Source organism: Fomitiporia mediterranea (genome assembly GCF_000271605.1).
Source record: "Fomitiporia mediterranea MF3/22 unplaced genomic scaffold FOMMEscaffold_8, whole genome shotgun sequence".
Lineage (NCBI taxonomy): Eukaryota > Fungi > Basidiomycota > Agaricomycetes > Hymenochaetales > Hymenochaetaceae > Fomitiporia > Fomitiporia mediterranea.
The window spans coordinates 1,321,331-1,343,849 of record NW_006760393.1 but is presented as its reverse complement, the minus strand read 5'-3'; the positions used below and the strand labels follow the sequence as shown (position 1 = coordinate 1,343,849).

General features: G+C 48.1%; 11 protein-coding genes across 11 annotated transcripts; 7 read left to right on the top strand and 4 right to left on the bottom strand.

Annotated features, from left to right (window-relative positions):
* Positions 1-129: 129 nt before the first annotated feature.
* Positions 130-2,868, top strand: FOMMEDRAFT_169260 (uncharacterized protein; the record flags this gene model as incomplete). Its single annotated transcript, XM_007268282.1, has 4 exons — positions 130-870; positions 928-2,329; positions 2,391-2,725; positions 2,776-2,868. 4 exons carry the CDS (start codon positions 130-132, stop codon positions 2,866-2,868), a joined length of 2,571 nt encoding a protein of 856 aa, XP_007268344.1.
* A 638-nt stretch (positions 2,869-3,506) lies between these two features.
* On the top strand, positions 3,507-4,616 carry FOMMEDRAFT_158201 (ras-1; the record flags this gene model as incomplete). Its single annotated transcript, XM_007268281.1, has 6 exons — positions 3,507-3,518; positions 3,584-3,776; positions 3,842-3,923; positions 4,037-4,233; positions 4,310-4,428; positions 4,503-4,616. 6 exons carry the CDS (start codon positions 3,507-3,509, stop codon positions 4,614-4,616), a joined length of 717 nt encoding a protein of 238 aa, XP_007268343.1.
* A 245-nt stretch (positions 4,617-4,861) lies between these two features.
* Positions 4,862-5,530, bottom strand: FOMMEDRAFT_90437 (putative opsin; the record flags this gene model as incomplete). Its single annotated transcript, XM_007268280.1, has 3 exons — positions 4,862-5,035; positions 5,103-5,161; positions 5,233-5,530. Coding segments are annotated over 3 exons (531 nt in total), but the record flags the coding sequence as incomplete, so codon positions are not given.
* A 232-nt stretch (positions 5,531-5,762) lies between these two features.
* FOMMEDRAFT_90589 (uncharacterized protein) lies at positions 5,763-6,396 on the top strand (the record flags this gene model as incomplete). Its single annotated transcript, XM_007268279.1, has 4 exons — positions 5,763-5,933; positions 6,000-6,007; positions 6,071-6,266; positions 6,331-6,396. 4 exons carry the CDS (start codon positions 5,763-5,765, stop codon positions 6,394-6,396), a joined length of 441 nt encoding a protein of 146 aa, XP_007268341.1.
* Positions 6,397-6,557: 161 nt separating this feature from the next.
* On the bottom strand, positions 6,558-7,320 carry FOMMEDRAFT_141791 (riboflavin kinase; the record flags this gene model as incomplete). Its single annotated transcript, XM_007268278.1, has 4 exons — positions 7,155-7,320; positions 6,903-7,090; positions 6,728-6,830; positions 6,558-6,673 (listed from the first exon to the last, which is right to left on the bottom strand). The coding sequence occupies exons 1-4, from the start codon at positions 7,294-7,296 to the stop codon at positions 6,558-6,560; spliced, it is 549 nt and encodes a 182-aa protein (XP_007268340.1). The 5' UTR covers positions 7,297-7,320.
* Positions 7,321-7,565: 245 nt separating this feature from the next.
* On the top strand, positions 7,566-8,825 carry FOMMEDRAFT_169257 (uncharacterized protein). Its single transcript, XM_007268277.1, has 4 exons — positions 7,566-7,898; positions 7,984-8,154; positions 8,226-8,401; positions 8,489-8,825. The coding sequence occupies exons 1-4, from the start codon at positions 7,586-7,588 to the stop codon at positions 8,687-8,689; spliced, it is 861 nt and encodes a 286-aa protein (XP_007268339.1). The 5' UTR covers positions 7,566-7,585; the 3' UTR covers positions 8,690-8,825.
* Positions 8,826-9,602: 777 nt separating this feature from the next.
* FOMMEDRAFT_110564 (5-aminolevulinate synthase) lies at positions 9,603-11,907 on the top strand. The gene is made up of 3 exons (XM_007268276.1): positions 9,603-10,294; positions 10,351-10,786; positions 10,848-11,907. The coding sequence occupies exons 1-3, from the start codon at positions 9,627-9,629 to the stop codon at positions 11,763-11,765; spliced, it is 2,022 nt and encodes a 673-aa protein (XP_007268338.1). The 5' UTR covers positions 9,603-9,626; the 3' UTR covers positions 11,766-11,907.
* Positions 11,908-12,530: 623 nt separating this feature from the next.
* On the top strand, positions 12,531-13,444 carry FOMMEDRAFT_135325 (NAD-binding protein; the record flags this gene model as incomplete). The annotated part of the gene is made up of 2 exons (XM_007268275.1): positions 12,531-13,309; positions 13,396-13,444. 2 exons carry the CDS (start codon positions 12,531-12,533, stop codon positions 13,442-13,444), a joined length of 828 nt encoding a protein of 275 aa, XP_007268337.1.
* A 1,720-nt stretch (positions 13,445-15,164) lies between these two features.
* Positions 15,165-17,102, bottom strand: FOMMEDRAFT_29835 (uncharacterized protein; the record flags this gene model as incomplete). The annotated part of the gene is made up of 5 exons (XM_007268274.1): positions 15,165-16,193; positions 16,245-16,436; positions 16,497-16,631; positions 16,682-16,801; positions 16,947-17,102. The coding sequence occupies 5 exons, from the start codon at positions 17,100-17,102 to the stop codon at positions 15,165-15,167; spliced, it is 1,632 nt and encodes a 543-aa protein (XP_007268336.1).
* A 663-nt stretch (positions 17,103-17,765) lies between these two features.
* On the top strand, positions 17,766-19,943 carry FOMMEDRAFT_141788 (AAA-domain-containing protein; the record flags this gene model as incomplete). Its single annotated transcript, XM_007268273.1, has 11 exons — positions 17,766-17,841; positions 17,900-18,073; positions 18,124-18,384; positions 18,441-18,552; positions 18,604-18,749; positions 18,806-18,876; positions 18,936-19,026; positions 19,080-19,204; positions 19,253-19,435; positions 19,491-19,624; positions 19,679-19,943. 11 exons carry the CDS (start codon positions 17,766-17,768, stop codon positions 19,782-19,784), a joined length of 1,479 nt encoding a protein of 492 aa, XP_007268335.1. The 3' UTR covers positions 19,785-19,943.
* A 65-nt stretch (positions 19,944-20,008) lies between these two features.
* Positions 20,009-22,180, bottom strand: FOMMEDRAFT_21511 (uncharacterized protein). The gene is made up of 2 exons (XM_007268272.1): positions 20,173-22,180; positions 20,009-20,120 (listed from the first exon to the last, which is right to left on the bottom strand). The coding sequence occupies exon 1, from the start codon at positions 22,157-22,159 to the stop codon at positions 20,186-20,188; it is 1,974 nt and encodes a 657-aa protein (XP_007268334.1). The 5' UTR covers positions 22,160-22,180; the 3' UTR covers positions 20,009-20,120; positions 20,173-20,185.
* Positions 22,181-22,519: the final 339 nt, after the last annotated feature.

Below are 22,519 nucleotides of genomic sequence, written 5' to 3'. Positions count from 1 at the left end.
GTTTAGAATCACCAGCCAGAGAAAATCCGAAGTAGCAGAGCACGTGAAGACCTTCCATTCACGTGACCTTCCGGAAGTATTGACAGCCAGACCAACTCCTGAGGTAGGAGATGCATTGGCAGCTTGGACATGGCCAACTACTCACAAAGACCAGGATCTAATACTGGATCGAACTCAAGGTCTACATACGATGCCTTTTCTATGCTTGCTACACCTCCATCTTCGAAGCCCAGTTCGCGAACGCTCACTCCTAATCCGTCACGTCCTCAGCAGTCCCATCCAACAGGGTCAACAGGCCAAGGTGGCCACGATGCATTTAGCTCACTCTTAGGCGCGTCATTCACAGCGCAGAGTAGTCAAGAGAATCTATCCCTAGCAGCTCGGCAAGCGGCCGCGCGGAAAGAGCAGCAAGCAAAGGTCACGAAAGCTGCCGAGTCTGGTCAAGTCGAATCTACGGTCTGGAGTGGATTGGATGCGCTCGGTCAGGGATCACTAAAGTCGTCTTCGAAAAATTCTGGAGCTCAAGTTTCCAGCACAAATGCTGATGATGACTGGCTGTTCGATAATGTAGCAAAATCGACGACAACTTCGACCTCAAGACCTGCCAACCCTCCTATCTCCACTCATGTCGACGATGACTGGGGCCTCTCAGAGTTTACTGATAAGTCAAAAACGCACGAACCAGCACAATCGAATGCTGGTACTCAGGGGTCCCTATTTGATGCGTTCGAGGACGGAGACCTGCTGTCCGACTCTTTCAGCCAAAGCAGACCTCAACATGCTCCAAGTAGTCATACTGAGGAAGTAGATGATATCCTCGGTGTACTTGGCAAGCCTGTTGCCTCTAATTCCACTTCACCCCCGGAGCCGGTGAGTCATAAATCCGCTAAATAGCTAGGCGTAATTTACAAGATAATCTTTCTTCAGGCGACTCCGGTTGCAGTGACAGAGCGGGAAACCCGTGCACGGGCTGACTCTCCGCCACCTCATCTCATAGGACAAATTGTCGAGATGGGTTTTAGCCCTGAACAGGCACGGTTAGCACTTGCATCCACGGATACCGGCCTAGATGTACAACAGGCACTTGATACTCTCCTCTCAAATGGTGTTGGCAGTGATTTCAGTGATGAGCCACCACCAGAACGACCTCGTAGAGGACTGGCTGACTATCGGGAAGAAGATGACCGATGGGAAGAGCATGGAGAGGAGGATTCTCCTCCACGACGTCGCGTCGCTCGCCAGACGGCGTCTTCATCTGTTCCTCCGAGTCGAGCTCAGAAACAAGCCAACTTAGCAAGTGGCGATATTCAAGCTCAAGCGGATAAATTACTCGCGCAAGCAAGCGAGATTGGATTGAACATGTTCAATCGCGCAAATGCTCTCTGGAAAGACGGAAAAGAAAAGGTACAGAAGGCGTACGAAGAACGGGCAGCTGGGACGAAAAGCAGGCCTGTCAACGATGGTCGACCAAGGTGGATGTCAGACGCTCCTCCTGATGAGGACGAGCGTGTGCAAAGGCGTGGTGCATCATCAAAAGGCGCTTCTCATGGCGGTTTCGGCGATAGTGACGACGATGATGTACAAGAACAGACTCCTGAATCAAAAGCGCCTCGAACGAGTGCGAGATCTGATAGAATTGCGGCGGATCGCGCGCCTCAGGCAGCGAACCCACGAGTTGCGAATCTCTTTGATGCTGAGCCATCTGCGTACATATCACCTTCCCGACGTCGTCCGGTTGTATCTCGATCGTCATCACAGGCAGAGACTTCAACAGCTCCAACGCCGAGCTCTTCGAATCAAAAGTCTCGAGCCTCGACACCTCTGCGGACTCGTCAAACAGTCACCGCCAGTGCCTCCGCCATCGCATCTTCAAACGCACACAAGGCAAAAGGGACAGAGCTCTATAAGCTCGGACAGTTTGCGAATGCAGAACAGGCATATTCAGCAGCCTTAGATACCCTTCCAGCCAACCACCTTCTCCTTGTTCCTCTCTATAATAATCGTGCTCAATCGCGATTAAAGATAGGCGAGTATTCTGGGGCGGTTGACGATTGTACTGCTGTGCTCTCAATCATAGGCCTCGATTATCACCCCGCCCGAGAAGCAAAGGTCACGCGCGAGGATGAAGGGACATCTGTAGATCTTGCTGATGCTCTTCTAAAAGCGCTACGGCGACGCGCCGAAGCTTATGAAGGACGCGAGAAGTGGGAACAAGCTCTCAAGGACTGGGAGGCTATTACAGCATGTGATTGGTCTGCCAAAATGCGTACTGACGCCTTTGCTGGAGCCTCGAGGTGTCGGAAGATGTTGTCTCCGGAGAAAGAGCCTCGTAAGTTTATTACGTTTAGATATATGTACTGGCTGAATTTATCCGCTCCTAACTTTTAAAGCAGTCGCCTCTAAGTTTCCGGCGCCCCGGCCGGCCGCTCGACCTGCGGTTTCTGTTGCCGAGCAGGACTTCAAGGCAGTCGAGAACCTACGCCAAGCGAATCGAGCTCAGGAGGAAGAGGATGCCCTGAAAGCGAGCCTGAAAGACTCCGTCGACGCGCGCCTGAATGTGTGGAAAGCGGGTAAAGAAACAAACGTACGTGCACTAGTCGCAAGCCTCGAGACAGTATTATGGCCGGAACTGGGATGGCAGAAGGTTGGGCTGCACGAACTGGTTAGCCCGGGTCAGGTAAAAGTACGATACATGAAGGCTATTGCTAAGCTTCATCCCGATAAGGTATGAAGAACTTTACGTTTGCAGTTGTAGACAGCTGACATGGCTTGTAGATTAACTCTGGTAACACTACAGTCGAGCAGCGCATGATCGCAAATGGCGTTTTTGCGGCGCTAAATGATGCTTGGCTAGCATTCAAACAATGACATCCGGGATTCAAGGCGAGTGTGACTGTACCAGTGCAGCCGATCTTTTTTAGACTGTATAGTGAGTATCATTCGTGTAATCACATTTTCCGGGCTCATTGTCGCTTCTTGGTAGGAATAACTGCTGTTGTTTACCTAGTGTTAATGGTTCGTACTTTCGTTTGTTGTCTGAGCCTGCATTTACTAATCAATATGAAATAGAATGATATCTGATTATGATAAAGATTGGCCGAGAACAATTTGAAAGAAAGTGCAGACTGTCAAATAGTACTTTGTTGTCTGCCGGAAGGCTGTGATCTAATAGCGGAAAAATTGGTCAGATGGAGAAGCGGTAAGAGAGCTCCGGTGTTAACTCTCTTTACTATTTATATGTGCCTCTCGCCACATGGACGAGTAAGTGCTTTCCTGTGTCGCCGACAACCACGCCACCGCTCAAAGGGGCAAAAACATCAACGCGACCGGATGTTCCGCGGGCTCGTGGCTGGCTACTTCCCACTACGCACAGGGGCTTTGATCTTGATTATTTCCAGTCGATAGATTGTAGGCTCGTGGCGACTCTATCTCGGCCCTTTTGGTCTCTGGCGACCTTTCTGCGCGTGTCTAAGCCGCGCAGCTGTTGCTTGTGACATACCTTGATCATGCAGCCAGCAGTAAGTGTCGTGCGATGCGTTGCACTTGGTATACTCAACACTAAACACTCATTTATTCACTATAGGGACAGTTTCTACGAGAGTACAAGCTAGTTGTTGTCGGTGGCGGAGGTGAGCACACACTGCACAACGCCTTTCCGTTTGTCCTAGCTTACATTCCCAATCGGCGGCCTTGCGATGAAGGTGTTGGCAAGTCGGCGCTTACAATTCGGTTTATCCAAGGACAATTCGTCGATGAGTACGATCCGACGATCGAAGGTAGGCAACGGGATGCAACGAGCGTCACAGCAACCGGCCTTGTTCTAACGCAGCTTCTGCAAAAGACTCTTACAGAAAACAAACACTGATAGATGATGAAGTCGCTTTGCTCGATGTATTGGATACTGCTGGGCAGGAGGAATACAGGTGCGTTGGACTACCTTCCGTTCAATGCGCCGTTCTTCACGCCATAGTGTGCATACGCCACAAACCATTCGCTTGTAATATGTGCTGATAATAGATTCTTTAATGGTTCGTAGTGCGATGCGAGAACAGTACATGCGTTCAGGGGAAGGGTTCATGCTCGTATACTCGATCACGGACAGGAACTCGTTCGCAGAGATGGATCAATTCTACCACCAGATCTTACGGGTGAAAGACCGCGACTACGTGCCTCTTGTGCTCTTAGGAAACAAGGTGGACTTGGAGGACGAGGATAGGCGGGTCAACTGTGCAGGTGCGTTGTTATGCCATTTGATACATTGCGAGAGTTGATAACTTAATTGACTTCTTGTATTTTACGTTACTTTTAGAGGGCGACAATTTGGCGAGGCATTTCGGTTGCCAGTTCTTCGAGACGTCAGCTAAACTGCGAATAAACGTGGACGAGGCGTTTATCGGACTAGTACGTGAGATCCGACGGGTTAACAGGGTTTGTGCCACCTCCTATCCCTTTCCTCGTCCCCCACTTATACTTATACCTGGGCCTTATTTTACCATGTACAGTTGCAACAGATGGGGCTGAGAGGTGGATATGAGAAAGGGGGTTACCAACCAAATGAGCAAGGAGATGTGAATACGGGATGTTGCGGGAGCTGCGCAGGTTGTGTCATCGTTTAACGAACGGCGGGCACGAGCTTTCTCCTATCCTATCCATAGACATTACACCTTCTTGCATGTCTTCGCCAATCACTAGCTTTTCTTGGTTTCTTGGAATATGGACCATTGTGGGACAGTCCTCTTGCAAGTATCACACTTTCCTCAGCCGCTTTTTCGTGTTTATCCATGTCATGTTATTCTATACGTTCCACTCGAGATACCATTTTATATAAGGGGGTTCGGATAATAAGTCGTCGTTGGTGCTGTCATCGCTTGACATTCACAGACTTCACTCGAGGATCTCCGCGATCCTGACGAGCTTTTAGCTTCTGTTGACGTTTGCTAACTGGTTCGGCTGGTGCGTCTTCGACTGGCGTGCCGCTTGGCCTTAGGAAATTGTATGCCATAGGTCCAACTTTGAACAAGATGTATCCAGGAATCTATGAAAGAGATGAGCGAGATGAACTCGAAATACAGGAGCTTTTAAAGAAACCCGCAAAGACTGACAGTGAGGTATAACCACCAGACATATTCACTAAACAAAGCGCTTCCTATTTGACAAGCCCCTACCAAACAAAACAAGGCCATGTCAGATAACACACTCCGAGATCAAGCTTGAAGATAACAAGCATCTCACAAGTAATATAAAGCACATCAAACATCCACTCGCAGACAAACCCCGGATTAGCCAAGTCAACGCTTGGCGACTTCAATAAATTCCCATTTGCGTCATACGTAGGCTTCCCAGAGCTCGACAAGAAGTAATATATGAAAATCTCCACAGCGTAGGATATCCAAAGGAAGATATAAGCGATTCCGAAGGGGAGGGTGAATATCCCGCGTTGATGGAACCAGCGAAGAAGGATTGAGAGAGTGTTGGAGATTAGCATGCCGTAACGGAGGTTTTGGAGGGCTTTTTGGCTTTGCGCCGCTACGTGTTAGAAGTCATGATCAATTGTGGGTTGAATTAGTTGAGGAAGGAGGATAAAAGAAGTTTAGTAGAGCGTGCCTGATTTCTTTGCAGCTGCGTTGGCCATCGTGGACACGGAAGCAAGTGTAGGTTGATGGCACGCGATGACGCGACTGGTGCGTATTTACAAACTTCGTCATTCTGAATTTCTGAATTGTCATAAAATTCTTGCTTTTGACTACCACCCTTCAACAATCATGCCAGACTCCTCATGTACTGACTGCGTCGTAGAGGTACAAGCTGTACCAGTCAAGCCTACAGACACTAATACCACTACGTCAAGTAAACATGACCCGATGGATGTTTCGGCATTTACGCCTCCAGTGCCCCTTCCAGTTCCGAGTGTTACTATCGAATTCTGCAACAGAGTAAGCCTCATTATTCTTTATCTAGCAAGATATCAAGGGCAGTAAAATTATTATTATTTTGTCTAGTGTCGATGGTACGACCACAATATTCTCTTCGCTCACCGAATACTTGGTTAAATGAGATTATATTTCAAAAGGTTACATCGAGCAACCTGGATCTCCACCGAACTCCTCTTAACCTTCACACCACCAACACTCAAGGGCGTACACATTATCCCACTAAACGAGGACGAGACAGCAGGGCGTTTCCGAGTTTGGCTTTCAACAGAGAAGGGACCGGTCTTGATATGGGACAGGAAGGTTGAGGGCGGGTTTCCTGAGTTGAAAGTACTAGTGAGTACAAACCCACCGTTATACGTCGAGGTATGGGATGCTGAATGTTTTGAATTTGTCTTAGAAACAACGCATACGGGATCGAATTGATCCTGGCAAGTCGTTGGGTCATTCAGACAAACACGACTAAACGCAGCATGCAGAGATCTCTGGTATATTCTACAATCTATGCTTGAACTCAATGTACCATAGGATACATAACAATGTTCTTTAACCCACACATACGCCAGAATCAATCCTGTCTATCGCTTCATGTTTCCTCAAGTAGAATTGTCAAGATCTGGTGTCTTTCTATCCCGCAGTGGGTGTTGAGAAGAGAGCGTCATTCGTGTATCTCGAATAGGTAGGGCGAGCGAGCGAACGGATTGCAACGCTCTTGTCAGTCTCGATATCAGCTACAAGAGCCTCTGCGATTCCTTGAGTTAGCTTATGAGACTCCACTAAAGTGAATGTATGCGCACCTGTACTTGTATAATCTAACTCCGGTCGAATGTACCCAAGAACCAGAACACGCATTTCGTGTTCATAGAAGTCGTTTTCGTACTCGTGCATGATATGGACCTCCTAATTTATGGACAAATTATATTGATCTATATTATTATTTTATCAATAATAAAGGAGAAATGATAGACGAACCGCTGATAACTTTTCATTCTTATAGTACGGATTCCAACCAAGACTCATCACCATGGGATGTACCTTGCTATCATCTCCATTAAAGTTCTGCTCTTCCCCTTCTCGAGGTAAGACCTGTGCGTAACCGTAATAGATACCCGTAGTCGTCGCTGCGCTGAGTGATTGAAGTGCCTTGTCAGGAAGGTTCGCTACATTCACAGTTAGATATCCAGAACTTTTGACTTTGAGTAATAACACTATGTAAAGACCAACCAGTTGGACATCCAAGATCCTTCCCTCCTCGTCCAAACCCTTTTTGTACCTCACCATGTAGGGCAAGAGGGAAAGGCGGGACAGGTCCATCATCCGGACCGACGATCTCAGGGCGCGTTGTTCGGAAGGTTTCAGTGCTCATTGGGGCGGTTTCGGGCAGCTCTGTCGACTCCCTCGTTGCACTAGCTGAACTTTCCATCGCGTCTGCTATGAATGATGTCGACGCCAATATAAGAGTAAAGTTGTTGACTCGTTTGATTAAGTCCCAGGATGATGAATCTATGCGTGTCCATAGATGGAAACGTCGATCACGGCAGGCTGTCGTTCACGTGTTGTGGTTTGTGCCATTTCCTTTCTTCTCAATTTCTTCCTCATCATCAACTACATTGTCAAGCATCTCCGTCCCAAACCAGCTTTGCAGTTCACGCAATATGGCGCAACCATACCACCAAGGACAGGATTCAATCTTGAATAGCACTGGCAGTTACACACAACTGCAACAGCAACCACAATCTAACGTCGCCCACTCATTCACTCGAAAAACTGGCGCAATACGATCGCGGGATTGGGAACCCGACATGGCTAAACCTGGCTCGTCGCGTTTACGAAGAGAAATCCCATTCATGTCTGCCTCCGTGGCATCCAGTACGATAAACCGATTCCTCGCAATTCGAGTTAGGGAGGAGGGCTTTGAACGTGCGGAGACTGCAGCGCTTGTGCGGTTAGAGATGGAGGTTACAGCTTGTGCGTGTTTCATGCCTTTCATGGCTGTCTATCTTTTTTCGTACCCATACCTATTTCTGTGTGGTTGATTTTATCTCTGACCCAGTCATCGAACAAATATTCTCCCGCGCCAAAGCGTTCGCAGACAACTCAGCACGAGGCCGACCAACAGCCGCGGACGCAATCGCTGCAGTCCAGGAATACGACCTCGACATCGCGGAACTCAAGCAAGAAGTTAAGGAGAGCAAAAAGCGAGCTCGGAAACGGAAACGTGCAGGTCTGGTGATATCTATTTCCGAACCAACTCGGAAATGCTAACGCGATCGAATGGCATTTTGTGTATTATAGGCGAACCAGACCAGTCTTTGAACCTTGAACTAGTCCCTCCTGAACGACGATCAAGTTCCCCTGAGTTACTAGCATCGGACGACGAAAATACTCCACCCGTGGTACCACAAACTCTCCGTTCACTTCCAACGCATCTCCCACCACTTCCTCCGAAACACACATACTTACAAACACCTGTACGTTTCAGTCATCCCATCATCATCATATCTTTTAGTTTGCTAGTTTGGCGCTAACGACTAAATTATCAAATTTTGTTTGATTAGGTCCCGCCACCGAAGAAACAGGCGTTACCTTCACTTGAAAAGAAGCTCGAGAACGCTGCGTTAGTACAAGAGTCTTTACGGAACTTATTATTGGCGACCGAGGTTAATGCCGATGCCAATGACAAGGAGCTGTTTGGTGGAGTTGTGAACTGGGAAGCAACGAAGTACCCGCGGAAGAAATGGAAGATTGGTGGTAGCTGATGCCTGGTCTGGCTAGTGTTGATTTCAATAACCTACAAGCAAATCTAGAGCATACAGCCTCTCGGGAAACATGGGTCTATATCCAGCCAATGTGGGATTTCTTATTAGCAGGTTGTATGGTCGTGTGTATTTCAGGGCTAAATGTATGCAGATGTGCTCATTTTTATGAGGGTACTTTTCACGCGTACCGCGGAACCGGTTGTCAGTGAGAGATTGGACGGCAGGAAGCATGCTGCGGAACTGCACATAAGTTTCTTCCATTCGACGGCTTTCGATGTATTTCTCCAGATTGTAAAATACAGCGACATATGTTACGAGAAGTGCGAGCCATACGCTCCGCTGACGTAGGAGACAGGATGAAAACTAGTCGGGAGAAGCGGAAGAAATGGGATATGATCCATATGAAGAGCTTCTATCCGTGAAGGAAGGCATCCTGGCCCCGCATTGGACGTGCTTCCGTGCAACAAGGAAGCATCGAGGTACACTAGGAAGCATAAATAAGAAGTGGGATTACAGGCCGGGGCTTACTTTCTCGGACACGATTTGACCGAAAGAAAGCAGTCTGGGAGTGTAGCGTATGGGTTGATTCACAGCGGGGTAATATTCCTACGGATTTGGTACTGCCACGTACGCTTCCTGTGTCGGCGTCTCGCCTGCCAGGAACTGGCTGTGCGCCATTGTTAGGGATGTGTGAGAGCGTTGCGCGCTATGCGTGTTTCACGGTATATGAGGCTGAGAGATGGGTGTGATTAGCGGTGGGTTGATTGGAAGCGGACGAGCAAGGGCCGAGATGTCGCGTGCGAATAGCGGTAATTCATCTCTCCCCATTGGCTGCAGTGCTGACATAACACGGCACTCTGAAAATCCTTAAGACTCTCTCGTACAACTCACAACTAGAACTCTCTACTCTCTCGCTTTGCTTGCCCCTCCTGCAACAATGCATTTCGACAAGCTCTCCACCATCGCCCGCTTCAAGAAGTCTTGCCCATTCTTGGGCCGCACAAAGACCTCCACCCTCCGTACGCTATGCTCATCTGCATCGGCACGCTACCCGACGCTCTCTCAGCTCTCTGAGCGTGCTGCCAGCTGCCCCGTCATGGGCCCGGCCCTTGCTATTCGTTCCAGCCAGATTGCTGCTCAGCAGTCCCGTGGCTATGCTTCTGTCGCTGGCATTGCTGACGTTCAGAACATGCACGCTCGTGAGGGTGTCTTCCCACCTGCTCATCCGGCGGTCCCTGGCAACGGAGCAGCTGGAATCGAAAAGTGTCCTCATGCTGCGGCTGCCCGTCGTGCGGCCGAGCTTGCGCAGGCTCTCGCCGCCGCAAAGGAGAAAAAGGCTACTCCCGTTGCCACTGCCACAGAGAAGAAGGCGACCACTTCGGCGAACATCAAGAACCAGAATGGCTTTAACTATGAAGTGTTCTACGCCGATGAACTTGAGAAGAAGCACAAGGATAAGAGTTACAGGTACTTCAACAATATTAACCGTCTTGCTGCCAAGTTCCCTGTCGCACACACCGGTGCGGTGGAGGAGGAGGTCACCGTTTGGTGTGCCAATGACTATCTCGGTATGGGCAAAAACCCGATCGTTCTTGACACTATTCAGTAAGCATTGGGTTTCATTTATTTCGTACCTGAAATGATTCTTACATCGTATCTAGTCGCACCCTCGACAAGTACGGTCATGGAGCTGGAGGCACTCGCAATATCGCTGGTAACGGTGCCATGCACCTGGCCCTTGAGGAAGAGATTGCAGCGCTGCACCGCAAGCCAGCTGCTCTCGTCTTCTCGTCGTGCTATGTCGCGAATGACGCCACGCTTTCTACGCTCGGTTCTAAACTTCCTGGCTGTGTGTTCTTCTCCGACACAATGAACCATGCGTCCATGATTCAGGGTATGCGTCACTCGGGCGCGAAGCGCGAGATATTCAAGCACAACGATCTCCAGGACTTGGAGATGAAACTTGCACAGTACCCCAAGGAAACGCCTAAGATCATTGCATTCGAAAGTGTCTATTCCATGTGCGGAAGCGTCGGCCCCATTGCGGAGATATGTGACCTTGCGAAGCAGTACGGTGCCCTGACTTTCCTAGACGAGGTAAGTATTCGGAATGTGCATTTCCAATCATATGCGTCCGCTGACTTGTTTCCGTAATTAGGTTCACGCGGTTGGTATGTATGGACCTCGGGGTGCTGGTGTCGCCGAGCATCTAGACTGGGACGCCCATGTTCGCGCTGGTAACTCGCCTGATGCCATCCCTGGCAGTGTCGCAGACCGCGTAGACATCATCACGGGTACACTTGGCAAGGCTTATGGAGCTGTTGGCGGGTACATTGCTGGTTCTACGGATTTCGTTGATACGATTCGGTCTTATGCACCTGGTTTCATCTTCACGACGTCTCTCCCGCCGGCGACTGTTGCGGGTGCACAGGCTAGTATCGCGTACCAGAAAGAACATTTGGGTGATCGTCGTCTTCAGCAGTTGAATACTCGCAAGCTTAAGTCTAGGCTTGAAGAGCGCGGTATTCCCGTTGTTCCCGGACCGTCGCATATTGTTCCCGTTTTGGTCGGAGACGCTGCACTTGCTAAAGCGGCATCTGACATGCTTTTGTCCGAACATGCGATTTACGTACAGAGTATTAACTACCCCACCGTTGCACGTGGGGAAGAACGTCTCCGCATTACACCTTCTCCGGGACATATGGTTGAACAACTCGAGATACTGGTTAACGCTGTGGACTCTGTCTTTACGAGGCTTGGTATTCGGCGTTATGCGGATTGGGTAGCTGTTGGTGGGCGTGCTGGAGTTGCTATTCCTAACGCTAAGCCGATCGAACCGATTTGGAACGAGAGGCAGCTGGGGTTGGTTGATGGGTCTGCTCCGATTCAGTTGAAGAAGGGTGAGAAGGCGGTTGTTGATGGACGTGCTGGACGTGTTGCGTTATCTCGTTTCGACAAGCTACTTGGACCGGTGAATGGCGTTGTGCACCACCGCGCTGCTGCGGCGAATACGCTGTTCAACCCTACTGCGATGCAGCATAACCATGTTCCGACGCCTATTGCGGCTACGGCTTGAAAGCGCAGTAGCTGCGAGGACGGAATGTCATCAGTCAACAATAGTGATAAATTGAGTTTCTTGAAATTGATAATAGTGATTCGAGATATGTTTTGTGATTCAACGCGTCCAATGCGCACTGTCAAATGAAATAATTGTGAACAATATTTTGGTGTGATGTGTGTGCAGCGAATTCTTTGAGGAAGTGAGATGCGTGTGATAAGGTCAATACTTCATGAGGAACTGTTCTCCATCATCCAGCTCTCAGATGTACAAGTCACTGTATCCAACTCTCTGCAGAACAACCCATTGATGTAGATACAGACATAATCGAAGTGTACGTTCATCTATCTGTTGACAAGCAGACTAAATACCTGAGGGCCTACAAGTATGCTTTATATGCAATAAGAAATGTTGTTACAATTAATATTGATTCTTCATAGAAACTAGGCAAAAAGGAGGATGTACTTTTTGTTTTGTACAATAAATGTGCAAGTTCTCATGGACATCAAGATAGTATTTGGCAACGTAGGTCCAAATCTTTTGTTTGTACAGAGCAAGATTTCTTGTTTTGTCGATCTGAACCAAATAATCAAACGACGTCACTCGATCGCGAGTTGTTCAAGCCATTTGAATCGAGACTACATAGACCTAGAAATGGAACAAAGAGATATATCTGACTATTTGTGTCAATGCTAGTGAAACAAACGACTTAGGCACCTTCCTTCTCCCACCTCTTCTTCAGATCTTCTTCTCAAAGCAAAACAGCAAAACAGCAAAACAGCGATGTCCAACCCATTCATCCTAGTAACACCCTCAACGCGCGGTCTCTCCCTAGCGCTGACTAGACACTTCCTTAAAACAACAAAGCTACCCGTCTATGCCACGCATCGTACTGGTACGGCAGAAGAGCACCATAAGAACATCCTATCCCCACTATCCGGAATTGACAGCAACCGACTCAAAGTCCTCCCTCTCGACCTCAGATCTGAGACGAGGATCCAAGATGCAGCGGACGCCCTTAAAGCCGAGCTACCCGACAAGGCGTACCTCCACACAGGGTTCTTCACGGGTGGCATGCTCTATCCGGAGAAGAACCCAAAGGATATCAACGACGCGATACTGCAAGAGACTTTCCAGGTCAACGTCCTCTCGCATTTACTCCTCATCAAACACTTCTCTCAGTTCCTCCCCGACGCAAAGATGAACTTAACAGAAAAGAACGGAGGACCGACCAAGTGGGTCCACGTCACTGCACGCGTAGGAAGCATTTCAGACAACAAAAGGGGAGGATGGTATTCCTACCGAGCTTCCAAAGCAGCTTTGAATCAAGTAATCAAGACCTTTGACAATCAGCTTGCTATGAACAAGACGCCGAGTATCTGTGTCGGAGTACACCCTGGGACTGTGAAGACGGACTTATCCAAGGACTTCTGGAGTAGCGTGCCGAAGGAAGAGTTGTTCGAGCCGGAAAACGCGGCAGAACGGCTTGTCGATGTTGTTGGAAAGTTGACGGAGGAACATAGAGGAAAGGTATGGGATTATGCAGGCAAGCAGGTTCCGTGGTACGTGAATCCCTTCTTCCGGGAAAATAAGCGTGGATATAAATGCTGACTTTCTGTGCATGAAGGTAAAAATAGACTTGGTTTAGCTGGGACTTTCCTCCGATCAGTATCCAGACCTTGTTCAATACTTCCTAGATTGTCCGTGTAATTCAAATTGATTCTCAAAGCCGACGCGAAGGTTTTGCATGTAACTACGTCATGGTGATCAGTTTCCGAGGAGGGAACATGAAACGTTCATCGGCATAGGTGGACTCACACGAGACACAGCATTACCGAGTGGAATTCCACGCCATCGGTTCCATATGATTTCACTAACGAAAATGTAGCAGGGAAAACTTACAGTAAGTGGAATATTTTGGGGAAATATCTGAACTGCTTGTTGTTTGCACTCTACGATCAAAGGACAATTAGGGAGAAGATTTACCATCGACTCATAGCACTGAATAGCGTCGAGACCAGCGGTCAGGACGAGGCCCCAGTCCCTGGGAATCGGGTCACAAAGCAATGCTCCACGGTGGAGAAGCGTGGTCTCACCGTCATGTCGGGTGGGAGCATTGGTGAAAAGCTCTCCCAAAAGAGGCAAAATGTGCGTCTGTAATCTGAGCGCGATTATGCCCGTGAGCTTGAAATCTCAAATGCGAATGAGCTTTAGCGGATCTTACGGGAGTTGGTTTATGGGCCTTACGCTGCGGAAGGTCTGGGCGTCCGGGCAGTGAACTGACATCATCGAGTGTTTAGAGATAACGCTGTGTGTCGATTTTATAAAAGGCGTGGTTGCAGTCGGTGAGGACAGCTTAACGAGATTTACCGAGATTTACAAAAGTGTCACCTCAGCACATTATGGACAATACCGCTTCTTCTAGTGAGTTACACTCATTTCACTCACGATACAACGGCATGTACTCACTTCTTTCTGTAAACAGCAAGTGCACTTGGAGCACCTCCACCTTACGATTCGTTCGATAATGCTTCGGGGGACCACCAATTCAAGCCACAAGCCCCTGGCCCGATCTACAAAGAGAACGAGTTTGGAGAAATGAAACCAACAGCGGCCGGGCAAACAGGAACAGACTCCGAAAATGCTCTGCCTGAACACCAACGAGTCCGAGTTCCGACTGACACGGTTTTCGTTGAGAACGAATATGGCGAGATCCATCGAGAAGCTACCGATCCCGACCTGCTAGGTGGTCACCAACAGTCCGGGACAGGTCATTTCGGCGAAGACACGCCTCAACGCGCAGAAGCGTTCCATTCGGACAAGATCTACCCCGAAAATAGGTTTGGGGAACTTGGGAGGGCGGACACTTTCCAGGAGCACCCTCATTTGACAGAGAAGCTTAAAGGTATGACAATACTTTTAATCATTTTGTTCTCTGAATAAAGAAAGGCTAATGTCAACTCATTTCTGAAGAAACGGCGGAGCAAATAATTGGCAAGCTCACCACGAAGAAAGATCATCATGATTCGCGGAAGGCACGCCATCACTTTTGGTGACCAGCACGAACTTACCTTTGTAAAACAGACTCCTCCGGAATCAACTGAATAGTTCGGATCCGATTGGGAAGGCCAGGTGAAGCAGTAATATGACATTTTATATGCATTTCATCGTAATACATGTACGACTATGTCATGATAGACACCGAATTCTAGTATCCCTGTAACTGAACTAAAAAAACTTCAGCGTAATGATACATAAATGACTGGACAACTTAGCGAAACACAGTGAAAGAGGTCTGTTAAACTATACATTGTGAGGTTCTTAAGTTATGTGGTGCAATCGAGTAAGCTCGTCAAAATGTATGTTGAAGGACCATCGGGAGGTAATAATAAACATAAAGCATAGGGAAAGGTGTTCTCAAGCGTCCACGAAGTCTCCCTCTTCTTCCACCCAACCGAGGGTCTCGTGAGCAATTCCAAGTTGATGAAGCATTGTGCCAAGGCTCTTCGAGTCGTGTGCAGTATGAGAAGATTCTTCCTGTGAGTCATTTTCTTTAGTGTCTTCAGCTTCGACATGAGTGTCGTTGTCAGTGTCCGCTGCTTGTTGCGCGAAGTATGCTCCTCGCGGTGTTGGTGGCAACATTGAAGTACGAGGGACCGTCGCCTTTTTGCGAAGTGAACCATACAACTCGTTTTCGAGCTTCGAAGGCGATTCTAATTCCTCGTCATGATCGTCGTTTTGACACGTCTCCTTCGGTGATTCGTCCCATCCCCAGTTATCGTTCCCAGTTCCGGTACCGGATGGCCCTGCCCATCCCCAGCTCTCCGAAAATGCTCCCCCAGCCGACTTTGAGTTCGTTCCAGGATATGGCGCGTTGGAAGACTCATCATTATCTCGGACAAGCTGCCATAAATCCCAAGCAGCCTCACGACCAGCCGTTCTCCATTTCTTTACCAGTTGCTCTAGCTTTTCTTCGTCATTGTCCTGCTTGATTTTAATTGCTCGCTTCAGGAGTTGGACCTGCCGTTCCATATCTTGAATGACGCGCGAGTTATTGATGTGCCGAGCTACTTTTGCGGTGGGGGACGACATAAGCGGGGACTTGAATTGGGACTTGGCCTTCGCGGTACTGGCAATACTTCTCGATGCAGCTGATACTGGTGTATGCGGTCGTGAACTGGACGCAGGAAAGGCGCGAGCATTATTCTTCAGGGGAGTCGATGGCTTATCCTCGTCTCCGTCTTGCCGTACAGCAGATGACAATGGAGATGGTTGGCTCATAGTAGGACCATTGCAATTAGGTGTGTTTGTGTTTCCAGACTTCGGTCTTGCTACTAGTGGAGATCGGAATGGCGTTGAGAGCTTCTGGTGTTGCTTTTTCTGAGCAGCAAGAGTCATTCGCTTAGGTGCCGGAGCTTGAAGTGAATCGTCCGGATTGCGCGTTCTCTGTTGGCGAGCGGTCAGTCCCAGTAAGAAACGATTTTAGTCTGACCCTACCTTTTGAGCACCGTTTTCATTTCCGAGTTCATGGCTCTTGTTAGAGAGCTCCTCGTTACTCGACGAAGAGCCATTTGGTTCTACAGTAAGCTGGTGATGCTCATCAGGAGCTGTCAGCGATGCGTCCTCGGATGCTGCGGATACAGAATCTGTAGGGGTATTTGTCGACTGCTCGTTCGCGGGTTTTGTGGACTGTGACGTATGTATATGACTTGTCAGGTGTTGTACCAAACGAGAACATGCTTAACTCACGTCAACAGAGTCGACACCAGCCATAACCGCACATACAATGCCTTCAGTACTGGGCTGTCTGTCTGCTTTGAGAGGAGTGGCTAATATTTTCATAGGAACGCCGTTAAATGTGGTACTTGTCGCTGAAACGCAGGTCTACAGGTATATTAGCTAACGTTGCATGCATAAAACGTTGAAGTACTTACAGAACTCTCTCCGGAGTCAGAAACGCCATTCATATCATTGCAAGGTCCCTTAATGCCACCTTCTGTTTGGAGCAAATCCGACACAGTAAAGGGAGAAACCTCGATTAAACCGGGCGAGTCCTAAAAAAATAATAAAAATAAAAATAAAAGGTAAAGTTGCGAATATATTCTCAATATATATATATATACGATAAATTAAATAGCGAACCGATGCAGAAGGGGACGTGTCAGCAGACTCAGTAGGAGAGAGACTACCTTGGCGGACCTCTCCGAAAGGCGACCGTAAAACACCTGAGGCATTCGGAGATGTACCGAAGATGTGGTCAGATGACATTGGTGGGCTCGGCGGTGTAGAAGAGAAGCAGTCTAAGCTAGTCCGCATTCGATCGGATTGTACTTTGGTATTATCAAGCTGGAACATGGCTGAGCGACCATGCCACACATACAGTAAGTGACTGGACATACAAGAGGTGTTGGTTCACTTTTTGTAGCGACAAAAGGAGACAACAGAGGCTTTTGAAATTTCCCGTGAGCAAAGAAGCCCATCTTAGAGGAAGATAGCAAACCATATTCATTGTATCTGTGGCACGAAGTCCAGATGCATTGCCTTGTGGAGAATTATAGGCGACGGTTGAGTTGTTTCGAACGACGTTTGAATCGGGAGGCGACAAAAGCATTTGTTCAGAAAGTCCAGTGTCTTTTCCTTGTAGGCCTGAAACAGAGTTCAGATCACCAATGCTCTCTCCGTTGAAGTTTTCGCCAGTATTGTGTGAGCTGTGAGGGCCGGAATCGTGCGCCGATAGAAACTCAGTTACAGGATCGACCCGTACAGGTCTGGGAGATTCGGCGTCTGTGGTGTTCTCACTACGAGGCGGAGACAGATCGACGCCGAAAGTAACTTGTACTTGAGCCTCTTCCATTGATGATACGCTCAGTCGAGCATTGAGAGTTGAGTATTCTTAATGTCGTGGTCAGTGATAAGATGCGTAGACGGCACGTGGACGCGACGCGACGCGTTGACGCGTTTTACATAAAAACCACACTCCGACCTCCTGCTGGTACCACTGACACTACGACACCCATCATGAATGGCGATATTACAATGATACACGATGCAGCGGCAGTTTCTACTGTCGACAATAGCATATGGCCAGTACACAGTCAGTCATTCCTTGTTGCAGATACCCATGAAATCCAGTTGTTCTGACTTGCGCGTAGTCGAGGTTCGCTTGGTGCAGCGGACTTCGATGCCATTTGACAGTATCAGAAAGCTCGTCCATCAGTACCTAAGCAATAATAATGTGTCTTTATTCATGCCTTCGGTTCTGTCTGGATGGGAAAGTTCTTCCATCTTGCGCGATAGCGTCGAGAAGATTACAGTGTCCGAAAGCGGTGAGCACCAGATGCATTACGCATATAATAAGTACTGAACACTATTTCAGCATGCTCGTATCAGTCTCTTCCAATTGAAAGATGCTCGCTACAAATACACGTATACCAGCCAAAGAAAGACTCAGCATACGAAAAACTGTCGATGAATCCTTCGGATGCCAATGAAGAGTACACAGCAGGATCTGTATCAGAACTCCCAAGTAATGAACTGGAGGGTCTTTGGGAGAGTCTGTTCTACGATGGCGATGTGAAATCTCGCCTCCTCAATTATATTTATGCGACAATCGGCTTCAGTGATGCTGACGTAGATCGTAAGGATGCTTCTCCACCTGAGTTAGCTTCTGTATTGAAGTCGCTCGTCCTTTAGACAATCTGGTGTCCTGGAACCGTGTTATTTTACTCCATGGTCCTCCTGGAACTGGAAAGACATCCCTGTGCAGAGCACTTGCCCAAAAACTCAGTATTCGCCTCAAAGATAGGTAAGTTCTACGTCAACACGGATCCTGTGAATGTGTCTGATTATGGAGCAGATACTCTAATACATACCTCTTTGAAATCAACTCCCACTCGCTTTTCTCAAGGTGGTTCTCCGAATCTGGAAAGCTTGTGCAGAATCTCTTTTCTACTGTAACCGAGATGGCAAAGGAAGAGGACGATTTTGTCGTCTTGTTAATTGGTAAACTACTATACTGTCCTAAATTAATGAATATTTATTGATTTCGCACCTATTAGATGAGATTGAATCACTAACGTCAGCGCGTTCAAATGCCTTGTCCGGGAATGAGCCTAGTGATGCACTGCGTGTTAATACGATTTAGTTCTTATTGCAACCAGAGATGGCTAACATGAACTTGCCTTTCAGGTCGTCAATGCACTTCTCACGCAAATCGATCGATTAAAATATCAGAAAAATGTGCTCATAATGGCCACAAGCAATTTGGCTAAAGCGATCGGTATGTGCTATCCTCGATTCATGGTCGAACTCAATTGTAAATCGTACTCGTAGATTCTGCATTCATTGATCGTGCTGATGTTATGCAATACATCGATTACCCTCCGGCTATAGCGATCTATGACATCCTTCGTAGTTGTCTTCTGGAATTGATGTCGAAGGGTGTAATCGAGGAATTGGTAGAATTTAATCTTGTCGACTGCTACATGAGCTCACTTCGCTTTCAGGATGTGCCTACCGCCGCAGACGCCATCCTCGCATACAAGGTCAATGAGGATGACCCGAATACGACAGGCGTTCAGGATGCTGTCCAAAATCTCCAAGACTTATCCCTCGGGATGATTCATGATAGCAAAGAGCTGTCCCGCTTTCTGGGTTCTCGTCTATACGACATAGCGGAGAAGTGCAAGGTCAGGTGAATTTTGACGGTGGCTGTAACACAGAAAAGACTGATTCGAAGTAAAGGGAATGTCTGGACGGTCTTTACGGCGTCTACCCGTATTGGCCCATGCTCGATACATCGGCTTAACGCCTATGTCAAAACCCCGCAGCAAACCCAATGGCGCTTCTGGTGATAAGGCAAGACCCCAAACAGTACGGTGAGTGCATTTGATGCTCACAACGATGGCCATAGCTGATTCAAGATCAATCAGATCATCCTCTGCAAAAATTCCGCCAACGAGCATCAAGACGTGGCTTAATGCAATGAAAAAGGTCGTCGATGACGAAACGAGCAATCGCCAACGCTTTCAGTGCTGAGTGAACTTCACGGACTAACTGTCACTTAACAAGACTTTCGATATTGACATTCAAGCACGCTCCACTAAGTTGTAATACTAAAATTCCCTGTCTCTGCAATTTGCTATCGTTATGACAATGAAACGTCGGACAAATACACAGATGTGAATTAGATGCAATGATTAGATACTTTGTACCCTCCCTTTCCGCCTGACGTATTCAATATCAGTAATTGTGACCCAGAATAACCGGAGAGCTGCCGCAGGCGTGACCCAGGCTGCTAGGCCTTTCCGAGCAAGTTGGCACGGGGCACGCATAGACGTGCTCCGCTTCGGCGAGTCGCGAGCTTACATTGACCTGTATAAATTAATATCAGCAATGGAACTAGTTAACAAGAGAACAAACACACCTACAATGCAGTGTCAGGTCGATACAGTGGATTCTCTTTGCACTTCAGACTCGCGAGAGGATGTACATTCCCGGCGTCCACCAAAATTTACCATATCCATCCAGTCCTCCCTACTAACCGTTGTCCTCTTCTTAGAGTCCCGAACGAAAACGTTCTTTCCCGCCCAAATTCGTCGTCCCAGGGCCTCCTTACGTCGAATACTCAGGCGGGCGAGAGCAGCGCCTATTCGACGGTCTAACTTTCTCATGGCTTGCACATCTCGTCCCAAGATGCTAACATGTAAGGAAAGGTCGAAAAGTTTGGGATTATTCGCAGATCGTGATGATGAGGATTCAAGATGACTGTCCAAGGAAGTTCGTTGCACCGACTCGTCGGTTAACGCGGGAGTCGGATGTAAGGGCGAAGGGGGAGACGACGGAGTAAAAAAGGTCGTAGCTTTGGTGATTGTGTCGGGAGGAGACACAGGGTTTAGACTCTCTTCAGCGAAGCCAGCGGACGTCTCTCCTAAAGATTCATCTTCACGCTGTACCTCGTCCCCGGCCATTTGCCCAAGAGCAGTCGAACAGTACTGTAAGTCCTGTAATTTTCTTCGTCGCGTTTTGCGGAAATGAGGTAAAAGCCATCTAAGTAACCCAATATCAAAATTTCGGTTTATCAGGCCCAGGATAGGTCGGAAAGTATCCGCGTTGACAAGGACCTTCGGTATCCCGACACTAGCTAAGGGCAGTGTCTGAATATCTGATCGAAGCGCCTTGGACGACGTATAATCGAGTTGTATCGCCTGCTGGACATAGTGTTTAGCTAGCGTGGTTTCGTGCGATTGTGAACAATGTCGGATCAGGGTATTTAATGTTGTGATATTAGGTTGGGCGGAAGGTAGTGGACGAGGATTTGACGAGTCGTCTGGTACAAAGTAATTATCATCCTCTTCGTCGTCAAAGTTACGTAGCTGGATGTCAGAAGGACCAATCTTGAGCGGTGCACTCAGAACTTCGAAAGCGGAAATCATCTTCGACACCTGTTCTTGTCGACCCAGGAAATCGATGAGTGTCGTTAAAGCTGCCGTTGAGAATGGCTCAGGGTTCTCAAGGCCACCATCAGAGACGAGGAGATGTCGGTCCAGGTAGTCCAAGTCAATTCCATACGCAAACTTCATTAACGACATGAAGGTCTTTGCATTACCTGTGTCCTTCATAATACGAAGACTCAGGTCCAAGCAAGCTGAAGGTACGCTGCCCTTCGTTCGTTTCCGAATGACCTGGATAATGTGCAGACACAATCGAGCACAATGCTCTTTCAGCTCCTGCTCCTGAATCTTTGGACGAGGCAACGTCAAGCGATACGCAATAGTTTGCAGACAAAGGGTGAATGTTTTCGTTCGAGGCCGTAGACCTAGCTTAGCTACTTCTTGTAATACTCGCGTCGCACCAATATGATGGCCGACCGCCGCGAACTGCTCCAAAATGAACTCGTAATCCTCTAATGCAGGGAGTAATCCTGCCCTCCGTATGTTGCTTATAATCCTTAAAAACCGCGGCTCGTGCCGATGAGGATTTTGCATAACATTACGCTCTCGCAGTCTTCGAACGAATGCAGCTCGTATCTCTTGCGCATCTGGAGTACATTTCCTGAGCACCCGCTGATGTATTTCTAAGGGAAGATTCCCGTCGCGCGTAAAGTCGAGTAAATCGCAGTAGTAACCCCATACTCGGTTGGGATTCGCCTCCTCTCGATTCAGACTGTCCAGCAAGTCATCGTATTTTTGCTGTCGAGCTGTCGCCGCATAGTTGTCTCTTTTAGAGGTACTCGGGTGATCCGAATGTGCTATCGGAGCATGACCATCAGGAGAGAGTTCGGGAGGATTGAGAGAAATTGTGGTCTTCGGTGTTGCTGTCCGCGAGAATGTATGCCGTAGATGTGCAGGTCTCGAGTGACGAGCTTGGAAGATGGCATGAGTCGTCAGAGCACGACGACTCGCCTGAAGCATGGACCGATGAGCTTGTGCACGCCCTGAACCAGGAGCGCTGCTTGAATGAACTTATGAAGTCCACAAGCCAGAGATAATTTCGTGTCCATCCGTCGATCTTTTCGCGCTTCTCATCAGGAGTCATCACGTGCCTTACTTTGAGGCCAAACTTTATGTAACTAAAATACAAAAATCATCTTTATGACCTCCTTCTCAAGAACTATTGGCTTTGCAATAGTATAAGGGGATGAGGAGAAATTTGGGCTGGAAACTCTGATTTTCTATGTGTTTTAACACTTAAACTTACCACTCAGTGAGTTTGCCTAGTCACAATTCTCACAAATTACATGGGATAGTATCAGTTAAACTTTCATCTACTGT